General features: G+C 48.7%; 1 protein-coding gene across 3 annotated transcripts in view; it reads left to right on the top strand.

The window, feature by feature from the left end:
- The window catches only part of snx19b (sorting nexin 19b), a 116,636-nt gene that overhangs the window by 4,779 nt on the left and 86,236 nt on the right, over positions 1–25,621 (top strand). For all 3 annotated transcript variants that reach the window (XR_009656848.1, XM_060943746.1, XM_060943747.1), the window contains exons 5-8: positions 5,765–5,884; positions 10,457–10,578; positions 10,694–10,787; positions 10,995–11,175. Coding sequence is in view for 2 of the 3 variants with exons in the window: in XM_060943746.1 (XP_060799729.1) it covers positions 5,765–5,884; positions 10,457–10,578; positions 10,694–10,787; positions 10,995–11,175 (517 nt within the window). In the remaining variant the exon portion in view is untranslated. The remainder of the gene's footprint in view (positions 1–5,764; positions 5,885–10,456; positions 10,579–10,693; positions 10,788–10,994; positions 11,176–25,621) is intronic.

Raw genomic sequence — 25,621 nt, forward strand, 5'->3', positions numbered from 1 at the left:
CGCAAGCATTTGAGATCAGCAATGGAGACCCTTGAAATGCGTCGATAAGCCTACAGCAGTGAGCTGGGCAGGGCCTTTTGAGTGGCATTTGTGCTTCAAGAGGGGCAGGATGTTGCTGGAGGAATACATCCTTTCCCCTCTTGATGCATGAATGCCACTGACAACACCTTGCCCTGCTCATTGCTTCATTGTTGTAGATTTGTTGAAACATTTCAAGGGTCTCTGTTGCTAATTCCCTGAGTTTGCCACAGAAATTAATGTTTGCTCTCTGGTCCTTAGTAAAATCATAAATGTTCACGTGCATGTTGTCACAAAAACATGTATAACACAGATCCAGATGTTGGCAGCATGATGTCTTGCAGCATACTGACTTGCAAGAGTTGCAGCTTTCTCTTGCTGCGTACCCATGACCTTGCCGCGCTCCATTCGTTAGCGAGAGGAACAGTACTGGAACCTTTTGATCACACTTGGTATAATACAGTACATATACAAAATTCCTGTCCTGAAGTATGGAGACTCGCCATCATTTCTTGAATTCGGATTGACTGAAATGACAACAGCTGATTCTGTGCTTGTGTGTGTTTTTTCTTCCAAATGATTGCTTATTGCCATGTTTAAATTTGAATCTGATTTTGATGAACTGAATCTGACCTGGGGCATCACGGTGGTGCAGTGATTAGCCCTTTCGCCTTGTTCAAGCCTCATGGCTGACTGGGCCCTTTCTTTGTGGAGTTTGCATGTTTTCCCTGTAGGTTTCTTCCAGGTGGTCAGCTGGTCTCACTAAATAGGTGTGAATGGTTGTTTCTGTATTAGCCCTGTGATACATCGGGAACCTGCCCAGGGTGCACTGCCCAAAGTCAGCTGGGATTCACTCCAGCTTCCCCCATGACCCTGATGGATAAATGGTATAGATCAGGGGTTTTCAAAGTGTGGGAGAGTCAGCCCCCCCTCGGAGAGCAAATAAACAGTGCGCCCCCCCCCTTACAATTTTTGTTGTTGCTATACTTAATGTTCCATTCGTATTTTTAAAAAATGGTTGTTGTACACATTTTTATTTTTTTCTTTATCACATTTTAAACATCTGTGCTTTTTAAAACATCTTGTTTTACACATTTTAAACATCTCATAGCATCGTTAGCTAGCACCTCTTGGCAGACAACACACTGTGGCAGTGGAGCATCTTCAGATCCAGTCCATGAAAATCCAAACTTTAAATAATCGTGGTCATACTTCCTTCTTTTTTCAGTCCCCCCAGGATTCCGCGGGCCTTTTTTTGTGATTGTTGTGGGCTAAAATGTCTGATGTTGCGGGGGTTTTCCAAAAAATTGCGATGAAAATTGCGGTGTTTTTTAGGTTTTTGTTGCGATTACATTGCGGGAGGAAGTGAAAGTTGCGAGAAATTGTTGCGATTTTCTCTTTTTGTGATTAAAATTGAGTGAGTGATATGTTAAATATTAAGTTATTACTGAAAAACTGTTGATTAAAAAAAAGACACTGAGAAATGATCCTATAAACATCTTTACCAATATGAAATATTACCAGGACTACAAAAATGCTGAAAAATAGGCTTTACTTATCCAAATGCACCTGTTGGTTCAAAAGTTGAAGTGCATAGAATCTCACAGCACAACATGAAGTTACCTTAAAATATAATATATGCCTCAGCTTTCATGTAAGAAAAAAAACTATTAATACTAGTACTGTGTGCAGACAGTCTCTCCTGAAGACTAAATTAAACAACTATAAACTAATAAAATAAATGGCTCAGGCTTCATAGAAGAAAAAAACAATTTGAACAGAATCTCACAGTATGATGCTGAAGCTGCCTAAACAATGGAAAATAAAATACCATTTTGGTAAAAATGTTGGCATCCATTAATTTCTTGTATTAAGTAAAAAATAATGTAAAGTGCACACAGTCCTTCACTGTAAACATAACACACTTTCAGTAACAGAATTTAAGCCTATATAAACACTGACTTGCACATGCAGTGTTGCCAGATACTGGTGACGTTTTCCAGTCCAAAATATGTTCAAAACCCGCTAAAATGCACTTGAAACCGCCCAATCTGGCAAAACTGCGCGCATGCTGCTTCTCTTGAACATATACACGGAAGTAAGGCGGAAGGTAGTTTGTCGACGTCACCTCAAGACGACGCCAACGATTGGTCAAATTTGCGGGAAAGTTGCGGTGATTGGATATAATTGCAACACCACCCTGAATTCGCGGGGATTGGTTGAATTTGCGTTGAAATTGCAAATCGCAACATCCTGGAGGCTCTGTTTTTTTTGCTTGGCCCAGACTCTGTCTCCTCACTCACTGTAGCTTTAGGTACTAAAAATCGATCCATTTTGTCTCTGGTAAAGGCTAGCTGAAGTTCGCTAAATGTCCGCAATAGTAACTTATTCTGGTTTATTTTTCCTCACGTTGCGCCCCCCCAAAGAACACTGGCGCGCCCCACACTTTGAAAAGCCCTGGTATACAGTGGTGCTTGAAAGTTTGTGAACCCTTTAGAATTTTCCATATTTCTGCATAAATATGACCTAAAACAACATCAGATTTTCACACAAATCCTAAAAGTAGATAAAGAGAACCCAGTTAAACAAATGATACAGAAATATTATATTTGGTCATTTATTTATTGAGGAAAATGATCCAATATTACATATGTGAGTGGCAAAAGTATGTGAACCTCTAGGATTAGCAGTTAATTTGAAGGTGAAATTAGAGTCAGGTGTTTTCAATCAATGGGATGACAATCAGGTGTGAGTGGGCACTCTGTTTTAGTTAAAGAACAGGCCTCTATCAAAGTCTGATCTTCACAACACGTTTGTGGAAGTGTATCATGGCACAAACAAAGGAGATTTCTGAGGACCTCAGAAAAAGCGTTTTTGATGCTCATCAGGCTGGAAAAGGTTACAAAACCATCTCTAAAGAGTTTGGATGCCACCAATCCACAGTCAGACAGATTGTGTACAAATGGAGGAAATTCAAGACCATTATTACCCTCCCCAGAAGTGGTTGACCAACAAAAATCACTCCAAGAACAAGGCGTGTAATAGTCAGCCAGGTCACAAAGGACCCCAGGGTAACTTCTAAGCAACTGAAGGCTTCTCTCACATTGGCAAGTGTTAATGTTCATGAGTCCACCATCAGGAGAACACTGAACAACAATGGTGTGCATGGCAAGGTTGCAAGGAGAAAGCCACTGCTCTCCAAAAAGAACATTGCTGCTTGTCTGCAGTTTGCTAAAGATCACAAGGACAAGCCAGAAGGCTATTAGAAAAATGTTTTGTGGACGGATGAGATCAAAATAGAACACTTTGGTTTAAATGAGAAGCGTTATTTTTGGAGAAAGGAAAACATGGCATTCCAGCATAAGAACCTTATCCCATCTGTGAAACATGGTGGTGGTAGTATCATGGTTTGGGCCTGTTTTGCTGCATCTGGGCCAGGATGGTTTTCCATCATTGATGGAACAATGAATTCTGAATTATACCAGTGAATTCTAAAGGAAAATGTCAGGACATCTGTCCATGAACTGAATCTCAAGAGAAGGTGGGTCATGCAGCAAGACAACGACCCTAAGCACACAAGTCGTTCTACCAAAGAATGGTTAAAGAAGAATAAAGTTAATGTTTTGGAATGGCCAAGTCAAAGTCCTGACCTTAATCCAATGGAAATGTTGTGGAAGGACCTGAAGTGAGCAGTTCATGTGAGGAAACCCACCAACATCCCAGAGTTGAAGCTGTTCTGTACAGAGGAATGGGCTAAAATTCCTCCAAGCTGGTGTGCAAGACTGATCAAGAGTTACCGGAAATGTTTAGTTGCAGTTATTGCTGCACAAGGGGGTCACACCAGATACTGAAAGCAAAGGTTCACATACAGGGCTCGAAATTAACTTTTTTTCTTTGTGTCCCCCAGTGGTCCCGAATTCTGTTTTGTATTGTCCCGAATGGAAGCAATAGTGTCCCCATTTTTTTCCTCTCTGAAATAACCAGTGGTTAATATTATCATATGAAGTTACTTTTATATTTGTAACTATGTGATTTTGAACCCTTTATATCATTTTTACAATAAGTCACAAGACACAAGTGACACATGTCCTATACATCATCTACTTCAAAATTACAGTTATTGCATTTTCAGTTTATTAAACTTTGGCGATCTCACTGTATGAATAGATACCCGTTTATTTAAAGGGGCCAACTAGCTCATTCAGAAAATGTTTCAACTCCCTACATCTGCGGTACACTTTAGTTGAAAATAAGACCCCTTTTATGTTCATTTCATCTACTTATACCTTGAATATCTGTTGGCACTTATAAGGCCAACTTATAATTTTCACCATGACCGTTATCCATTTTTATGAACTTTCCGTTATCCATTTTTATGAACTTTCCGTTATCCATTACCGTTATCCATTTTTATGAACTTTCGCTGCCGGGTGCAAATGTTAGCAACATCAACATCGTGCCAGCAGGTCCTAGCCTAGTTGTGCTGCTGACTGACTAAACTTTCTGAACTAGAAAGACACCAAGAAAACTCACTTATTCTGTTGAACGGTATCTTCCGTCAATATCATCCACATCATTCCTGTTGTATTTTATAACGTGTCTAACAGTGTTCATTAAGTTCATTCAGTTGCTAGCGTTGCCTGCAGACCAGGCGATGACACTTTGGCTCCTGAAGGTCCCGGAGACGTTATGTCTGGGCTTTCAGTTTCTTCCCCGCGGTCGGTCCGCTTCAACCACTTCAGCATTTTTGTTCTGGCAAGAGTCGGTGCAGCGTGTGCGGTAGCAATTCCATTCCAAGTCCATATAATGCGGACTCCGGCCGAAGATTCTAGGACAGAATGCGCTGCTCTGTAGCCTACGGATGCAGGTGCATCGAAAGTGTAGCTACTATGTATTTTTCACTGTTAACGTTTTAAAATTAAAATTGACAAATTAGGTGAATATCTACGTATGTGTTACGGCTTTGTAAATAATATTAATGTAGAACTTTTTTCTAGATCTATTTTTTTCCATTGTCCCGGGATTGTCCCAGATATGATAATTTTGTGTCCCGATGACATTTTTTATGGTCCCCGGGACATCGACATATGGTCCCCGGGACATTCGAGCGCTGTTCACATACTTTTGCCACTCACAGATATGTAATATTGGATCATTTTCCTCAATAAATAAATGACCAAGTACAATATTTTACCTCATTTGTTTAACTGGGTTCCCTTTGTCTAGTTTTGGGACTTGTGTGAAAATCTGATGATGTTTTAGGTCATATTTTTGCAGAAATATAGAAAATTCTAAAGGGTTCACAAACTTTCAAGCACCACTGTAGATGATTGATGGATGGAAAGATGGATGAATCTGAACTGCTTTGAGCCATGAAAATTTTAAATTAAAAATGTAATTTGATATACATTTTCAAAATAAAGTATAAAACAGTTTAGTTTTCGTAAAATTGAAATCCAAGTAATAGTGGCACAAATATTATTCCATACTTGAGGATTGGAGTCCAGTGGTGGACTCCAGCATGTGGTGATTCTCTGCAGCATACACCTCTGAAACATGGTAATTAACATGCGAGTTCAATCAGGGATCTTTGAGCAGGGAAAATCATGGAGCTGTCTTGGATTTCTGTTGTGCAACTTGTCAATATTTTTTTTAAATAACTGTGATTGTCTTTTAGAATTACAGATACATTTTCATTATCAAGTGAGAACCTGTTTCCATGCTAGCTCTTATTTTTTGATTGTAGCAACTTTGTGCAATACCTGAAACAGCCAACAGTGAAGAAATGCAAGAGTTTCTTGCCCTTAACACTGATGCGAGGATTGCTTTTGTAAAGAAGCCGTTCATCGTCTCACGAATAGACAAGGTACGTTTAAGGAATTCTTATTTCCAATTCTAACCACTTCACAGAAATTAATTGGTTATTTAAGCAATATCGCTTCCTAGAACTGCTACCTTATTGTGGTGGGAGGGGTTTGTGTGCTTGAATGATCTAGGAGCTATGTTGTCGGGGGCATTACGCCCCTGTTAGGGTCTCCCAAGGCAGACAGGTCCTAGGTGACAAGCCAGACCAAGAGCAGTTCACCAAAACCCTTATGGATAAAAAAAAAAAAAAAGGACTGTGATGTCGCCCGGTATGGCGCAGCCGGGGCCCCACCCTGGAGCCAGGCCCGGGGTTGGGGCTTGTATGCGAGCGCTTGGTGGCCAGGCCTTTGCCCACGGGACCCAGCCGGGCTCAGCCCGAAGCGGTGACGTGGGCCCGACCTCCTGTGGGTTCACCACCCACAGAGGTAGCCGTAGGGGGCTGGTGCAGTGTGGATTAGGCGGCAGTCGAAGACAGGGGCCTCGATGACCTGATCCCCGAACACAGCGGCTAGCTGTTGGGACATGGAATGTCACTTCGCTGGGGGGGAAAGAACCTGAGCTTGTGCGGGAGGTTGAGCGGTATCGGCTAGAGATAGTCGGGCTCACCTCCACGCACAGCTTGGGCTCTGGAACCCAGCTCCTCGAGAGGGGCTGGACTCTCCACTTCTCTGGAGTCGCCCATGGTGAGCGGTGGCGGGCTGGTGTGGGCTTGCTTATAGCTCCCCAGCTCAGCCGCCATGTGTTGGAGTTTACCCCGGTGAACGAGAGGGTCGCCTCTCTGCGCCTTCGGGTCGGGGAGAGGGCTCTTGCTGTTGTTTGTGCCTACGGGCCGAATAGAAGTATAGAGTATCTGGCCTTCTTGGAGTCCCTGGGAGAGGTACTGAGAGGTGCTCAGACTTGGGACTCCATTGTTCTACTAGGGGACTTCAACGCTCACATGGGTGACGACAGTGACACCTGGAGGGGTGTGATTGGGAAGAACGGCCTCCCTGATCTGAACCCAAGTGGTGTTTTGTTATTGGACTTTTGTGCTAGTTACGGTTTGTCCATAACGAACACCATGTTTGAGCATAGGGGTGTCCATAAGTGCACGTGGCACCAGGACACCTTAGGTCGGAGGTTGATGATCGACTTTGTTGTCGTTTCATCTGATCTCCGGCCCTATGTCTTGGACACTCGGGTGAAGAGAGGGGCTGAGCTGTCAACTGATCACCACCTGGTGGTGAGTTGGATCCGCTGGCGGAGGAGGAAGCCGGACAGACCTGGCAGGCCCAAACGTATGGTGAGGGTCTGGCCGAGCACTCTGTCGGGGAGGTCTTTAACTCCCACCTCCGGGAGAGTTTCTCCCAGCTTCCGAGGGAGGCAGGGGACATTGAGTCTGAGTGGACCATGTTCTCTATCTCCATTGTAGACACAGCTGTTCCTGGTTGTGGCTGCAAGGTCTCCGGTGCCTGTCGTGGCGTGAATCCCCGAACCCGGTGGTGGACACCGGAAGTAAGGGACGCCGTCAAGCTGAAGGAGTCCTGTCGGGCCATGTTGGCCTCCGGGACTCTGGAGACAGCTGACGGGTATCGGCAGGCCAGGCGTGCCGCAGCTCGGGCAGTTGCGGAGGCAAAAACTCGGAACTGGGAGGAGTTCGGTGAGGCCGTGGAGGAGGACTATCGGTTGGCCTCGAAGAAATTCTGGCAAACCGTCCGGCGCCTCAGGAGGGGGAAGCAGTACTCTGCCAACACTGTTTACAGTGCGGGTGGGGAACTGTTGACCTTGACTGGGGACATTGTCGGGCGGTGGAAGGAATACTTCGAGGATCTCCTCAATCCCACTGTCACGTCTTCCATTGAGGAAGTGGAGGTTGATGACTCAGAGGTGGGCTTGTCCATTACCCAAGCCGAAGTCACTGGGGTGGTTTTCAAGCTCCTCGGTGGCAAGGCACCGGGGGTGGATGAGATCCGCCCCGAGTATCTCAAGTCTCTGGATGTTGTGGGGTTGTCTTGGCTGACACGCCTCTGCAGCATCATGTGGCGGTTGGGGACAGTGCCTCTGGAGTGGCAGACTGGGGTGGTGGTCCCTCTTTTTAAGAAAGGGGACTGGAGAGTGTGCTCCAATTATAGGGGAATCACACTTCTCAGCCTCCCCGGGAAGGTTTACTCCAGGGTACTGGAGAGGAGGATTTGGCCAATAGTCGAACCTCGGATCCAGGAGGAACAATGCGGTTTTCATCCTGGTCGTGGAACACCTGGACCAGCTCTATACCCTTCATAGGGTGCTTGAGGGTTCATGGGAGTTTGCCCAACCAGTCCACTTGTGCTTTGTGGATTTGGAGAAGGCATTCGACTGTGCCCCTCGGGGTATTCTGTGGGGGGTGCTTCAGGAGTATGGGGTTCGGGGCTCTTTGCTAAGGGCTGTCCGGTCCCTGTACAAACGGAGCAGGAGTCTGGTTCGCATTGCCGGCAGTAAGTCAGACCTGTTCCCAGTGCATGTTGGACTCCGGCAGGGCTGCCCTTTGTCACCGGTTCTGTTCGTAATTTTTATGGAGAGAATTTCTAGGCGTAGCCAGGGGCTGGAAGGAATCCTGTTTGGGAACCACAGGATTTCACCTCTGCTTTTTGCGGATGATGATGTCCTGTTGGCTTCTTCAAACCAGGACCTCCAGCATGCACTGGGGCTGTTTGCAGTCGAGTGTGAAGCGGCTGGGATGAGAATCAGCACCTCCAAGTCCAAGGCTATGGTTCTCGACCGGAAAAGGGTGGCTTGCCCTCTCCATGTTGGTGGAGAAGTCCTGCCTCAAGTGGAGGAGTTTAAGTATCTCGGGATCTTGTTCATGAGTGAGGGAAGGATAGAGTGTGAGATCGACAGGCGGATCGATGCAGCCTCCGCAGTGATGCGGTCGCTTTACTGGTCCATCGTGGTGAAGGAGCTGAGCCAAAAGGTGAAGCTCTCGATTTACCGGTCGATCTATGTTCCGACTCTCACCTATGGTCATGAGCTTTGGGTAATGACCGAAAGAATAAGATCGCAGCTACAAGCGGCCGAAATGAGTTTCCTTCGCAGGGTGGCTGGGCGCTCCCTTAGAGATGGGGTGAGAAGCACAGTCACTCGGGAGGAGCTCGGAGTAGAGCCGCTGCTCCTCCGCATCGAGAGGAATCAGCTGAGGTGGCTCGGGCATCTCTTTCGGATGCCTCCTGGACGCCTCCCTGGGGAGGTGTTCCAGGCATGTCCCCCCGGGAGGAGGCCCCGGGGAAGACCCAGGACACGCTGGAGGGACTATGTCTCTCGGCTGGCCTGGGAACGCCTCTGTGTTCTTCCCGAGGAGGTGTCTGGGGAAAGGGAAGTTTGGGCTTCCATGCTCAGACTGCTGCCTCCGCGACCCGGCCCCGGATAAAGCAGATGAAGACGAGACAAGCAATATCACACCAGCAAGATTGCAGTTATACTGAATATTGACACGAGTGTGAATCACAGGTAATCACAGCCCTACCGATATTCAGTAGAACTGAACAATTGTGACAGCGATATTGCTTTTCTACAACAGTTTTATAAATAAGAAATTTAATATTGATTTGACATTTTGGACAAAACATGGCCAAATAACATGTATTTTTGCTTCATGACATGAAGGTAGATCCCAAACAAGCCCTACGCACTGATAGCATGTTGGTTAGCTGACTAGCTCACAATGATTTGGATATTCCTATTAAAGGTGCATCCGGTGAAATTGGTTTCTCTTTTTTTTTTCTTTCCATCTTTATCTGATGAGCTTTTGTATTTTAAGTCAGAAGTTATATTCATGAAAAATGTATTGTTTGCCATGTCTTCTGTTGATGTCTCTAACTCTATTGTAGTAACCGAGACAGAAATTTTGGCTTTAACATTTAATACATTTATATGTATGTATTGACTGTGTAGGCCTGAATAACAGTCAGTGCGTTTACATGCACATAAAGAAAATTGAATTTCTGCCGTAGCTCGACTGAAATCGAAGTTCTAAATGCCATGGAAACACCTTAGCTCGGCTGAAATTGAACCGAACTGGATTTCTCGTAATCGAGCTACGCGACCTAGATTATGCGATTGTAGCCGAGCTACTTAGTGCATGTAAACCCTATCGAGCTACGTAGTCGAGCTACTTACTTCAGCACTGCCCCTTCCGGAAGTGACGAGTGACGAGACCACAAGCGGGAAACACAACAGCCTCGGTCGGCATGACAACAGTAGTAGTAGCGAGCAGCAGAAGAGGTCAGGAAGAACAACATCTCTCGATGTTGCTGTCCTCGTCGTCGTTCTTCTTGTGAACATGGAACTGCTGACTTTGTTTATACTCTTGAATAGCTCTTCTTCATGACGACAACCGGAAGTGTACCAACACGATGGGGCGTGTAGCGCCACCTGTGGCTCGGGTGCACAATGTACCTCGCACAATGTACCTCACACAATAGCTCGATTTCCTTGTGTGCATGTAGGATTGGATTTCTCTGGCACCCCTGCTGGGACCCTTGGCTCGATTACCGACAGTAGCTCGATTTGGATGTGCATGTAAACGCACTGAGTGTGTTTTATATATGTAAATTGGCAGATTGTGGTGAATGCTATAGTCGATACGCTGAAAACAGCTTTCCCTCGCTCCGAGCCACAAAGCCCCACAGATGAGGTGGATGCTGAGCCTGATGGGAAATTATCCACAGACAGGAAGAGCAAGTACGTGGATTCCTTGTGGCAAGCAAGGTGTTAGTTGTAAACAATATAGCATTCAGTGATATGTTAATTTCTATGGCTCACATTCTTAGCAGTTTCTGTTTCTTTTTGTATTCAGGTCCAGGATGCGATTCTCCAGTAAAACTGCTCCTGCGCTTAATGTATCTGACATGAAACCCAAAGTGCTTTACTGCTTTGATGAGGCAAGCACCGTAAGTGAAATAGGCTTCATTAATTGCCATTTATTTGTGTGTCTGATTTGCTTGTAAAATAAACTGAGTGGTGAATGAGGTGTTGCACTGAAGACCTGAAGATATTTTAACAGTTAACATTAATAATAGTAATAATTAGCAAGAATAGCTCTTGCCATGTTTGTTCAACTGAACCTGCTTAACTCCGTATAAAACACCCTTTTACAGGTTTTCAGAGGCCTCACCATAAATAGTCTAGAGAGCTTCATCTTGGAGAGGGAGCGTCTTGTGAGTAAAGCACCAGTCCAAGAGGCAGATGGAGAGCGGGATGTCAGTCTTGGCGCCAAGTGGGATATGGAGGCCTGCGCATGTTCCAAAAAAAAGTTACAAAATATTGTTCAAAATCAGGGTAAGAAGCATTTCACCAACACATAACTGTGCTACCAAAGAAAGAAAATGTTGTCTGATTCAATTGGGATCACTAAAGTATTGCAGAATACAAATTATTTTTAGACACCTGTATTACCTGAAGGTATAGAAACAGTAATACACTGCCATTTGATCATGTTCAGTTACTGACTGAAGTCCATATATTCCTATGCATTATTTGTTAGCCCCTTCTACCTTGTCCATCAATCAAAAGAGAGAGAGCATTGTACAACCCCGATTCCAAAAAAGTTGAGACAAAGTACAAATTGTAAATAAAAACGGAATGCAATGATGTGGAAGTTTCAGAATTCCGTATTTTATTCAGAATAGAACATAGATGACATATCAGATGTTTAAACTGAGAAAATGTATAATTTAAAGAGAAAAATTAGGTGATTTTAAATTTCATGACAACAACCCATCTCAAAAAAGTTGGGACAAGGCCATGTTTACCACTGTGAGACATCCCCTTTTCTCTTTACAACAGTCTGTAAATGTCTGGGGACTGAGGAGACAAGTTGCTCAAGTTTAGGGATAGGAATGTTAACCCATTCTTGTCTAATTAGGGCCCGAGCCCTATGGGCGAAGGCCCTATTGTTCTTGTAAGAGTTCACTATTATTATTCTTCCGTCTTCTTCTTCTTCTTCTTCTTTATTTTTCTCCGCTGTTGGGCCATTTTCGGGGCGCTTGCCATGGGCGAAAACGCACGAAATTTGGCACCATTTCCGAGAATTGCCACCGCTACTCAGAACCAGAAGCCCAAACTTGGCCGGGGCTCAGGGCCTCTATAGCGCCCCCTAAGTCGTTGTGATTTTGGCCTCCTGCATTACGGTGCCTGGGTGCCATGTAGTTCGTAGTAGTGGCATGCCATTTGGTAGGCATATGTACCTCACTAAGCCGGACAAAAATGTAATGCCAATGCATTAGCCACGCCCAACAGGAAGTGAGGTAATTTCACTTTTGTGCGAAATGCATGACCACGAAGACGGCGCAACTCCTCCTAGACCGTTCATAGGAATGTCACCAAAATTGATACACATCATCTACATACATGGCTGACAAAAGTTACTAAATACGTTTCACGTAGGATAAGCCGTTCAGAAGTTATACGTCAATCAATTTTCGATGCAAAATTTTTCATGCTTAAAAATTCATAACAAATCTTCTGATTGCTCAAAACTGCTCATACTTCACAGGCAAATCAGTCACTGGGCTTCTGACATGTTACCCAATTTCTGTGATATTTCGCCACTGGGGGCGCTATTTTTGGGCAAAAATTCCAATCTTTCCTCAAATTTGGTCAAACTTCACGGCCACCCTCTTTCTACCTCCCATGTCATGTCTACCACGTTTTGGAAATTTTCGTCCATGGGGGGCGCTGTTTTTGGCCGACGCAATTGCTCCAAAACGGGTTTTTGGTAAATAATTCCATAATGCTTTTCCTTCACACCACTACCTTGTGATAGTATGTTGCTGTTGTGGGCACTTATTTTTCCAACTCTTCATCGCTCATGTACAGCATAGCGCCACCTACTGACATGGGAAAAACCAAAAATTTTATTCTTCAAAAATCTATATCTCATCTTCTATTTACTCAATTGTCATCAAACTTCATAGGCAAACTCTTCATCGCTCACCTGACATATACGCCAAATTTTGTGCACTTTCGCCACTGGGGGCGCTATTTTTGGGCAAAAAATCCATTCTTTCCTCAAATTTGGTCAAACTTCACGGCCACCCTCTTTCCACCTCCCATGTCATGTATACCACATTTTGGGAATTTTCGTCCATGGGGGGCGCTGTTTTTGGCCGTCGCATTTGCTCCAAAACGGGTTTTTGGTAAATAATTCCATTATGCTTTTCCTTCACACCACTACCTTGTGAACATACGTTGCTGTTGTAGACACTTATTTTTCCAACTCATAATCGCTCATGTACAGCATAGCGCCACCTACTGACATGGGAAAAACCAAAAAATTTATTCTTCAAAAATCTATATCTCATCTTCTATTTACTCAATTGTCATCAAACTTCATACGCAAACTCTTCATACCTCACCTGACATCTACGCCAACTTTTGTGCACTTTCGCCCCTGGGGGTGCTGGTTATGGCAAAAATGACATTGCAGCTTCTGATCTGTCAAACTTGCCAAGCAAACTCTTTACAAGACCCTTATTGGGGCGCTTGCCATGGTCGACAACGCACGAAATTTGGCTCCTTTTTCTTAGACTGCCACCGCTACTGAGAACCAGAAGCCCAGATCCAGGCGGGCCTCAGGGCCTCTATAGCGCCCCCTAACTCGTTGTGATTTTGGCCTCCCTCATTAAGGTGCCTGGTTGCCATGGAGTTTGTAGTAGTGGCATGCCATTTGGTACGCATATGTATCTCACTAAGCTGGACAAAAATGTAATGCCAATGCATTAGCCACGCCCAACAGGAAGTGAGGTAATTTCACTTTTGTGCGAAATGCATGGCCAAGAAGACGGCGCAACTCCTCCTAGACCGTTCATAGGAATGTCACCAAAATTGATACACATGATCGACAGACATGGCTGACAAAAGTTACTAAATACGTTTCACGTCGCATAAACCGTTCAGAAGTTATACGTCAATCAATTTTCACTGCAAAATTTTACATGCTTAAAAATTCATAACAAATCTTCTAATTGCTCAAAACTGCTCATACTTCACACGCAAATCACTCATTGGGCTTCTGACATGTTACCCAATTTCTGTGATATTTCGCCACTGGGGGCGCTATTTTTGGGCAAAAAATCCAATCTTTCCTCAAATTTGTTCAAACTTCATGGCCACCCTCTTACTACCTCCCATGTCATGTATACCACATTTTGGGAATTTTCGTCCATGGGGGGCGCTGTTTTTGGCCGACGCAATTGCTCCAAAACAGGTTTTTGGTAAATTATTCCATAATGCTTTCCCTTCACACCACTACCTTGTGATAGTACGTTGTTGTTGTAGACACTTATTTTTCCAACTCATAATCGCTCATGTACAGCATAGCGCCACCTACTGACATGGGAAAAACCTGAAAATTTATTCTTCAAAAATCTATGTCTCATCTTCTATTTACTCAATTGTCATCAAACTTCATACGCAAACTCTTCATGGCTCACCTGACATATACGCCAAATTTTGTGCACTTTCGCCCCTGGGGGTGCTGGTTATGGCAAAAATGATATTGCAGCTTCTGATTTGTCAAACTTGGCAAGCAATCTCTTTACAAGACCCTTTTTGGGGTGCTTGCCATGGTCGACAACGCACGAAATTTGGCTCCTTTTTCTTAGACTACCACCGCTACTGAGAACCAGAAGCCCAGATCCCGGCGGGCCTCAGGGCCTCTTTAGCGCCCCCTAAGTCGTTGTGATTTTGGCCTCCCGCATAAAGGTGCCTGGTTGCCATGTAGTTTGTAGTGGTGGCATGCCCTTTGGTACGCATATGTATCTCACTAAGCCGGACAAAAATGTAATGCCCATGCATTAGCCACGCCCAACAGGAAGTGAGGTAATTTCACTTTTGTGAAATTACCAAGAATGGCCAAGAAGACGGCGCAACTCCTCCTAGACCGTTCATAGGAATGTCACCAAAATTAATAGACATCATCTACAGACATGGCTGACAAAAGTTCCTAAATACGTTTCACGTAGGATAAGCCGTTCAGAAGTTATACGTCAATCAATTTTCAATGCAAAATTTTACTTGCTTAAAAATTCATAACAAATCTTCTAATTGCTCAAAACTGCTCATACTTCACACGCAAATCACTCATTGGGCTTCTGACATGCTACCCAAATTCTGTGATATTTCGCCACTGGGGGCGCTATTTTTGGGCAAAAAATCGAGGGTTATGTATATAACCGCGGTTCTATGAGTTTCGGATGACCGCCAGAGGCGGTGCTTTCAGCACATGGATATCCATCACACGAACGTGCAGGTCGAGTAATAGTAACAACAAAGTCACGTGTGACCTGGGTGACGTCACCCTGTGACCCCGGCATAAAAGACCGGTAAACCCAGGAAGTGACCTCTTGGCAAATCTTCTCGTGTACACTCCGAGTGACTGCCAAGCTCTGGCGGTCATCCGAAACTCATAGAACCGCGGTTATATACATAACCCTCGTTCTATTTCGTTTCTCCTGACCGCCAGAGGCGGTGCTTTCAGCACATGGATGACTAATACCAACCAGGTCATGAGGAGTGCCTACCCGTACTCAGTGCTGCTGCGACGGGCCTGGAATGACAGCCGTCGCCACAGGATTATGTGGGACGACATTAAGACGGTAAAACCTGGTGAAGGTGCAGCTGGAAGCCCAGGAGGCTGCGCTGCATATGTCTGAGAGGGGCACACCCTTCAGTGATGCCCATGAGGCCACCACGCCCCGTGCAGAGTGCGCCCTGACAGCCGGAGGAATCGGGAAGCCACTGTGCCTGTAGGCATGTAATATGGCCTCGACTATCCACTTGGATAGCCTCTGCTTAGAGAGCGCCAGACCCTTCGTCGGTCCTGTGTGGCACAAAAACAGGGCGTCACTCCTACGGAAGCCCTCTGTACGCGACACGTACACCCTGAGGGCGCGAACTGGGCACAAAAGTTCCGACCTCTCACCATGGCCCGCCTCGAACGCCGCAAGGCTAAGGGGCTGGTTGACGAAGGTAGCAGGGAGGGTCTTCGGGAGGAAAGAGGGGTTAGGCCACAGGGTGACCCCACTGTCGCCGGAGTGCCACTGCAGGCACTCCCCACTGACTGACAGCGCGTGCAATTCCCCGACGCGCCTCGTTGATGTAATGGCCAGAAGAAAAGCAGTCTTCAGGGAGAGCCATGAAATGTCTGCTGTGGGCAGGGGCTCAAACGGTGCGTCGCAGAGAGCCTGCAGCACCAAGTGAAGATCCCATGTGGGTACCCGGCTCCGTCGGGGGGGTCTCAACCGGAGAGCACCCTTCAAAAAACGTGCCACCAAGGGGTGGGACCCCACGGTCCTTCCCCCAACTCTGGCATGCTGAGCAGAGATGGCAGCTGTATAGACCTTGATGGTGGCAGGAGTAAGACCCTTATCAAACAGAGACTGGAGGAACAGTAGAATGGTCGGCAGGGGGCAGCATGTAGGCTCCTCCCCCCGAGTTAAGCACCAGTTGGAGAAAAGCCTCCATCTGTTGGCGTAGAGGGCATTGGTGGAGGGTGCCCGAGAGCTAGCAATGGTGTTGACCACTGCCGGCTCGCAAAGACCTAGCAGGGGGTCCGGCCCTTCAGCGGCCACACCCAGAGCTGCAGACGGGCTGGATCCGGGTGCCAGATCTGCCCTCCCAGCTGTGATAGCAGGTCCGTCCTCACTGGCAGGCACCAGGGGTCGCCGTTCAGAAGTTGCAGCAACTTGGGAAACCACACTCGGCCCGGCCACCGAGGGGCGACAAGCAGCAGCCCGTGGTGGTCCATCGCAACCCTGTGTAGGGTTGGCACAATCAGCGGCAGAGGGGGGAAGGCATACAGCAGTTGCCTCGGCCAAGCATGCGCCAGCGCATCCTGGCCCAGGGAGCTGGGGCCGTGGAGGCTGAACCACAGAGGGCAGTGTGTCGACTCCTGGCAGGCAAAGAGGTCCACCTCTGCCCTGCCAAAACGTTCCCAGATGGCGAGAACCACCGCTGGGTTGAGTCTCCATTCCCCGGGATCGGGGTCCTGGCGGGACAGCAGATCCGCCGCCCTGTTGGCGGTGCCTGGCAAGTACATGGCACGCAGGCTCAGGAGATGTCGATGGGCCCACCGCAGAAGTTGGCCGGCCACTTCCAAGCACTGAAGGGACTTGGTGCCTCCCTGGTGGTTGATGTAGTACACTACCGTAGTGTTGTCCGTCCGCACCAGAACGTGTCTGCCGGCCAGGCCTGGGAGGAAGTGCTGTAGGCCGAGGAACACAGCCCGTAGCTCCAGCACGTTGATGTGCTGCTGTCGCTGCCCTAGACTCCAGTGGCCTCTGACGGTCCGGCATTGCCAGACTGCACCCCAGCCTCCCAGGGAAGCATCCGTGGTGATGACCTCCCTCCGGGAGGGGATAGCCGCCAGCGGAATACCCCACAGAAGGTAAGCCCTCCTCCTCCATGGACGGAGGAGCCTGACAAAAGTATCCGTCACCTTCACGAGCCTGTGCCCGTGCAGCACCGGGTGGAGGTGGAGATCGTTGAGCCACCTCTGAAGCGGGCGTAAGTCCAGGAGTCCCAGCGGGACCAGAGAGGAGGCTGCCGTAAGCATGCCCAGCAGGCGCTGAAAGGTCTTCAGGGCGAGTGACCTGCCCCGTCCGAAGTGGCCAAGCAGCAGGCAGATGTTGTGGATCCTGGTCTGGGAGGGGGTTGCCATCAACGACCTCGAGTCCAGGTGCATGCCCAAGAAAGTCGTCTCCTGGCTGGGCACCAGCGAGCTCTTCTTGTAATTCACCCTGAGCCCCAGCTCTGCGACATGTGAGAGCACAGTCGCGATGTCGGTGCGGGCCTGAGCTGCTGACCGTGAACAGACGAGCCAGTCGTCCAGGTAAGGCAGGACACGCAAACCCCTTGCCTGAAGTGGTGCCAATGCCGCTGCCACACACCTGGTGAACACACGGGGTGCCAGCGATATCCCAAAGGGCAGAACATTGAACTCGAAAGCCTGGCCCTCGAAGGCAAACCGCAGGAACTGCCTGTGGTGTGGCGCAATGGGAACATGGAAGTAGGCGTCTTTCAGGTCGACGGTGGCAAACCAGTCGCCCGCCTGGATGTGGTGTAAGACATCCACTGTACGCAGCATGCGGAATCTCATGGTCTTTAAGTGGGAGTTGAGGGACCTCAGGTCGAGGATCGGGCGGATACCGCCGTCCTTCTTCGGAACCAGAAAATACCTGGAGTAGAACCCACCTTGCCGTCTCTGCCTGTCGACGGGAGAGATTGCTCCTTTCTCCAGGAGGGTGGAGATTTCCTGCCGGAGGACGAGGGACTTCCCCGGATGGCTCACGGTGGTGTGTTTGACCCCATGAAAACGCGGCGGTCGGCGGCAGAACTGGATGCGGTAACCCTCGGTGAGGGTCACCAGCACCCAGGGGTCTGGGGTCAATGCTTTCCAGCTTTGGAGCTGTTCGCTGGAGAAGCGGCCGACCGCTGGCGCGCTGATGTCAGCGCCGTCCAGAGCGCCCCCGTCGGTCACCATGGGGGCGACGAGGAGCGGACTGGGTGTAGGGGGCGGCACCGCGGGTCCGGGAGGTGGTGGGGCGACGAAAGTCATCAACCCGTCTGGTCCCCTGGCGGGTGCGTGGCCGAGACAGAGTCGGTGTGGGCCCCCTGGAGGACTGGGCAGTATTGCCATGGCGGTGGACCTGGCGGAGGCCAGCGAACTGCCGCCGCGCCTGGACGACCTGGGCACTCCGGTCCAGGGCTTGCTGAGCGGCCTCGCCAAACAGCTCCCCGGGGACAACAGGGAGAGAGCGCAGCACACGGCGGTCGGGCTCGGCCAGAGGGGACTGTGCCAGCCATATCTGCCGGCGGGCGAGGGTGAGATACGACATCAGCCGGCCCAGTTCCCGCGACGAGTAGGCAAAGGCCTGGAGAGCCGCGTCGCACAGCTCCCGTGATGCCGCGCTTGTCCCCTCCAGCGTCTGGGCGAGGGCCAGCAGCAGATGGGACATGGAATTGTCAATACGACCCATTCGTGCCGCCGTGTCGTATCCCCGCACGATGAGGTCGTCGGTCGCACGGCATTGGGTGCGGGGGCATCGGGCGTCAGGCCGCAGAGCCTCGTTGGGCGAAAGGACGAGGGCAGCCACGGAGGGCTCGATGTTGGGCATCTGCTGGAGGCCGTAGGTAGGGGCGTCCTGCATTGCTGCCAGGGCCCTGCAGTCACCAGGGAGGTGGGAAAGGCGTCTGGGGTCCGCCCAACACCTCTGTAACTCCTCGATGTATGGGGCCGAGGGCGGAACAGACAACGAGGAAGGCTGTGTGGAACCTCTGAAGAAAGCGCTCTGATGCTGGGCCACCGGGGGCGTGTCCAACCCCAGACGGGCCAATGCAGCCCTCAACGTTGGCTGGATGGATGAGCGTCCGCCTTCCGACGCTGACACGGTGCCACGGCTGGTGGCCTGGGAACCGGCCAGAGAGGTGGGGTCGTGACCAACAGACCCACCGCAGTCAAAGCTCTCCGACGCCCGGATCGACAGTTCATCCAGGCCGCGTGCATCAACGGCCGGTGACAGAAGCGGTGGTGATGGTGAATGGTCGGGCTGCCAGGCAGAAGGGGTGGCTGCGGGAACACTGCTGCCCTGTGGCGGAGGCTGGAGATTCACCAGCAGGGCCTTCATCTCCTCCAGCTCGGTGGACATCGCTTCCACCTTCCGAGCCAAATCGTCCGAGCGCTTCTTTTTCGCCTTAGAAGCGGAGACGCGTGGGGGAGCCCCACGGCGCTTGCTGGGCCCCACTGCTGCAGCCGGCACCATGTCCTGTCCCCCCGAGGCCCGGGGGATGTCAGACGGAGGATCCAACCGAGCCAGCCTGGCGGTCCGCGCAGCCACACTCAGGCACATGCAGTCTGCGCAGGCCATGTCCGTCAGCCCCTGCCGCAGGTGATCAATACCCAGGCACGAGGGGCACTCGCGGTGGCCGTCCTCCGGCTCGAGGGGGGCCCGGCAGTTGGCGCAGCGAGAGAATAGGTCCATGACACCTGGCTGGCAGAAGGGAACTTAAGAAATAGGGCGGGAACACCCCAAGCAAGTATCCCAAAATAAATAATCAGGCGGCAATGAAAAACGACCGGGCGAACACACCCGTGGTCGGGAATATTAACAAGGATAGGTGCCGTGCGCCACAGCGGCGAGAAACACCGCTTAATTTAAATGAATGAAAACCGCTTACCTAAGCGGCAGCAAGCTGGCCTCCCGCGGCGAGAGCACCGCCTCGGAGGGCTAGTCAGCTAATTCCACCGAGCGAGAACACTCAGCTTAACGGAGTAACAGCAATATAAATACAACACACAAGACAGCCGGCCCGTGAGCAGGCCGGAGACAAGGCTACACAAAATAAGGCGGTCGATATTATTAACAAGGATAGGCGCCGAGCGCCACAGAACTGATAGAGCGGCGAGAAACACCGCTTTAATTTAAATGAATGAAAACCGCTTACCTGAACGAAAGCAAGCTGGCCTCCAGCGGCGAGGACACGCCTCGGAGAGCTAATCAGCTAACTCCACCGAGCGAGAGCGCTCAGCTTAACGGAGTAACAGCAATATAAATACAACATACAAGACAGCCGGCCCGTGAGCAGGCCGGAGACAAGACTACACAAAACAAGCGGTTAATAATGTTAACAAGGATAGGCGCCGTGCGCCACAGAACTGATAACAGCGGCGGGAAACACCGCTTTAATTTAAATGAATGAAAACCGCTTACCTGAACGAAGCAAGCTGGCCTCCAGCGGCGAGGACACGCCCCGGAGGGCTAATCAGCTAGCTCCACCGAGCGAGAGCGCTCAGCTTAACGGAGTAACAGCAATATAAATACAACATACAAGACAGCCGGCCCGTGAGCAGGCCGGAGATAAGACTACACAAAACAAAGCGGTTGATAGTATTAACAAGGATAGGCGCCGTGCGCCACAGAACTGATAACAGCGGCGAGAAGCACCGCTTTAATTTAAATGAATGAAAACCGCTTACCTGAACGAAAGCAAGCCGGCCTTCAGCGGCGAGGACACGCCTCGGAGAGCTAATTAGCTAGCTCCACCGAGCGAGAGCGCTCAGCTTAACGGAGTAACAGCAATACAAGTACAACACAAGACAGCCGGCCCGTGAGCAGGCCGGAGACAAGACTACACAAAACAAAGCGGTTGATAATGTTAACAAGGATAGGCGCCGTGCGCCACAGAACTGATAACAGCGGCGAGAAACGCCGCTTTAGTTTAAATGAATGAAAACCAATGAATATAGTCAACAAGAGAAAGAATTGGTGGACTTAACGCAGTTTCTTGGAGGATGCGTAAGCACAGCCCCAACCCTACGGGTAACGAAACTAACACGCGTTTGTCCAATTTCCAACTCGCAACCTGCAAACGCGAGAAGATGCAAGAGGTCACTTCCTGGGTTTACCGGTCTTTTATGCCGGGGTCACAGGGTGACGTCACCCAGGTCACACGTGACTTTGTTGTTACTATTACTCGACCTGCACGTTCGTGTGATGGATATCCATGTGCTGAAAGCACCGCCTCTGGCGGTCAGGAGAAACGAAATAGAACCAATCTTTCCTCAAATTTGGTCAAACTTCACGGCCACCCTCTTACTACCTCCCATGTCATGTATACCCCATTTTGGGAATTTTCGTCCATGGGGGGCGCTGTTTTTGGCCGACGCAATTGCTCCAAAACGGGTTTCTGGTATATAATTCCTTAATGCTTTTCCTTCACACCACTACCTTGTGATAGTACGTTGCTGTTGTAGACACTTATTTTTCCAACTCATAATCGCTCATGTACAGCATAGCGCCACCTACTGACATGGGAAAAACCAAAACATTTTTTCTTCAAAAATCAATATCTCATCTTCTATTTACTCAATCTTGATCAAACTTGATAGGCTCACACTTAACAGGTCACCTGACATATCTCCCAAATTTTGTATACTTTTGCCACTGGGGGCGCTGTTTTCAGGCAACATTTTATATCTCGGCTTCTGATTGGTCAAACTTGATCAAACTTGACACAACAACTCTTCATAGGTCCCTTGACATGTATACCAAATTTGGTGAACTTTCACCACTGGGGGCGCTCATTGCGCTGTATCAGTTGCAGGAGAGGTGTTTACAATCATGAGGCACCAGGTGTATGTTGTTTTGGTTGCCTTAAACACACATGACTTGTGGGGAATGGGTAGGCAGTCGGGAGCAAGTGTTGTAGCGTTACATACAGACTAATAGATGTCTAACAGAAGACAATCCTATGTAGCTATAGCTTGGTGACTGATGAGGTAAATACATTAATTTGGTTGGGAAGCCATGGCATACAATTTTCTGTCCATGACAACATCTCAGCGCACTGTGTACTCTGTGTCCGATTCTGTGCTTTGTCGCCATTGTGGGAGTAATGTCTCTTGCCGAAGAAGCTGTGGAAGGTATTTCGCGGGGACGCATGCCCCCGCCCCCCTTGGCCGCTGGCGCGAGGGCCCGTCGAGGCCGCTTGCGGCTTTAATGTAGGATTCTAGTTGCTCAACTGTCTTAGGTCTTTTTTGTCGTATCTTCCGTTTTATGATGCACCAAATGTTTTCTATGGGTGAAAGATCTGGACTGCAGGCTGGCCAGTTCAGTACCCGGACCCTTCTTCTATGCAGCCATGATGCTGTAATTGATGCAATATGTGGTTTGGCATTGTCACGTTGGAAAATGTAAGGTCTTCTCTGAAAGAGACGTCGTCTGGATAGGAGCATATGTTGCTCTAGAACCTGGATATACCTTTCAGCATTGATGGTGTCTTTCCAGATGTGTAAGCTGCCCATGCCACACGCACTAATGCAACCCCATACCATCAGAGATGCAGGCTTCTGAACTGAGCGCTGATAACAACTTGGGTTGTCCTTCTCCTCTTTAGTCCGAATGACACAGCGTCCCTGATTTCCATAAAGAACTTCAAATTTTGATTCGTCTGACCACAGAACAGTTTTCCACTTTGCCACAGTCCATTTTAAATGAGCCTTGGCCCAGAGAAGACGTCTGCGCTTCTGGATCATGTTTAGATACAGCTTCTTCTTTGAACTATAGAGTTTTAGCTGGCAACGGCGGATGGCACGGTGAATTGTGTTCACAGATAATGTTCTCTGGAAATATTCCTGAGCCCATTTTGTGATTTCCTATACAGAAGCATGCCTGTATGTGATGCAGTGCCATCTAAGGGCCCAAAGATCACGGGCACCCAGTATGGTTTTCCGGCCTTGACCCTTACGCACAGAGATTCTTCCAGATTCTCTGAATCTTTTGATGATGTTATGCACTGTAGATGATGATATGTTCAAACTCTTTGCAATTTTACACTGTCGAACTTCTTTCTGATATTGCTCCACTATTTGTCGGCGCAGAATTAGGGGGATTGGTGATCCTCTTCCCATCTTTACTTCTGAGAGCCGCTGCCACTCCAAGATGCTCTTTTTATACCCAGTCATGTTAATGACCTATTGCCAATTGACCTAATGAGTTGCAATTTGGTCCTCCAGCTGTTCCTTTTTTGTACCTTTAACTTTTCCAGCCTCTTATTGCCCCTGTCTATATATATATATATATATATATATATATATATATATATATATATATATTAAAAAAAATCTCCTTCTCACCCCCGGCGGGGGGGTGGTATCCATGTCATCCTCAAGCTCGGGTCCTCTACCAGAGGCCTGGGAGTTTGAGGGTTCTGCGCAGTATCTTCGATGTTCCTAGGACTGCGCTCTTCTGGACTGAGGCTTCAGATGTTGTTCCTGGGATTTGCTGGAGCCACTCTCCCAGTTTGGGGGTTACTGCCCCAAGTGCCCCCACTACCACGGGGACCACGCAACCCTTGACCTTCCACATCCGTTCCAGCTGCTCTTTCAACCCTTGATACTTCTCAAGTTTCTCATGTTCCTTCTTCCTGATGTTGGCGTCAGCTGGGATCGCCACATCTATCACCACCACCCTCTTCTGCTCTTTGTCCACCACCACTATGTCTGGTTGGTTAGCCAGGATCTGTTTGTCAGTCTGGAAGCTGAAGTCCCACAGAACCTTGGCCCTGTTGTTCTCAGCCACCTTCTGTGGTATGGCCCATTGGGACTTGGGTACTTCTATTCCATACTGGTTGCAGATGTTCCTGTATACTATCCCAGCCACTTGGTTGTGCCTCTCCATGTATGCTGATCCAGCTAGCATCTTACACCCTGCTACTATGTGCTGGACTGTTTCAGGGGCTTCTTTGCACAGTCTGCATCTTGGGTCTGATCTACTCTGGTAGATCCTGGCCTCTATGGCTCTTGTGCTTATGGCCTGTTCTTGTGCTGCCATGATTAGTGCCTCTGTGCTGTCTGTCAGTCCTGCATTATCCAGCCACTGGTAGGATTTCTTGATATCAGCCACTTCCTCTATCTGATGGTGGTACATGCCATGTAGGGGTTTGTCTCTCCAGGTTGTCTGTTCCTCCTCCTCCTCTGCACTCTCATCAGGGTTCTGCTGCCTGAGACATTCACTTAGCAGTTCATCCTTTGGGGCCATCTTTCTGATGTATTCTCGGGTTTTCGATGTTTCATCCTGGACTGTGGTCTTGATGCTCACTAGCCCTCGACCTCCCTCTTTCCGCTTAGTGTATAGTCTCAGGGTGCTGGACTTGGGGTGGAACCCTCCATGCATGGTGAGGAGCTTTCTAGTCTTGATATCTGTGGCTTCTATCTCCTCCTTTGGCCAGTTTATGATGCCAGCGGGGTATCTGATGACTGGTAGTGCGTACATGTTGATGGCTCGGACCTTGTTCTTACCATTCAGCTGACTTTTCAGGACCTGCCTTACTCTCTGGAGGTATTTGGCTGTGGTTGACTTCCTTGTGGCCTCTTCATGGTTTCCATTAGCCTGTGGGATGCCAAGGTACATGTAGCTGTCTTGGATATCACCTATGTTGCCCTCTGGTAGGTCAATCCCCTCAGTCCGGATCATCTTGCCTCTCTTTGAGACCATCCGGCCACACTTGTTCGATCCGAATGACATCCCTATGTCATCGCTGTAGATCTGGGTGGTGTGGATCAGCGAGTCTATTTCTCGCTCGTTCCTGGCATACAGCTTGGTGTCATCCATGTAGAGCAGGTGGCTGATTGTTGCCCCACTACGGAATCGGTACCCGTAGCCGCTCTTCGTGATGATCCGACTGAGGGGGTTCAGGCCTATGCAGAACAGCAGTGGTGATAGCGCATCTCCTTGGTATATGCCGCACTTGATGTTGACTTGGGCAATGGGTTTTGAGTTGGCCTCTAGGGGTGTCTTCCACATTTCCATTGAGTTCTGGATGAAGGTCCTTAGGTTCCTGTTGATCTTATACAGTTCCAGACATTCCAGTATCCATGTGTGTGGCATTGAGTCGTAGGCTTTCTTGTAGTCAATCCAGGCAGTGTACAGGTTGGTCTGTCTCTTCTTACAGTCTCGGGCAACTGTTCTATCGACCAGTAGCTGGTGCTTGGCTCCTCTGGTGTTACTGCCAATTCCTTTCTGTGCCTCGCTCATGTATTGAGCCACATGCTTACTCATTTTTGCCGCAATGATGCCTGACAGGGCCTTCCATGTTGTGCAGAGACAGGTAATTGGCCGGTAGTTGGATGGGATGGGTCCCTTCTGGGGGTCCTTCATGATTTAGGACTGTCCTGCCTTGGGTTAGCCATTCTGGGTGGGTTCCATTCCTCAGCAGCTGGTTCATC

The sequence above is a fragment of the Neoarius graeffei genome, chromosome 17, assembly GCF_027579695.1.
Source record: "Neoarius graeffei isolate fNeoGra1 chromosome 17, fNeoGra1.pri, whole genome shotgun sequence".
Lineage (NCBI taxonomy): Eukaryota > Metazoa > Chordata > Actinopteri > Siluriformes > Ariidae > Neoarius > Neoarius graeffei.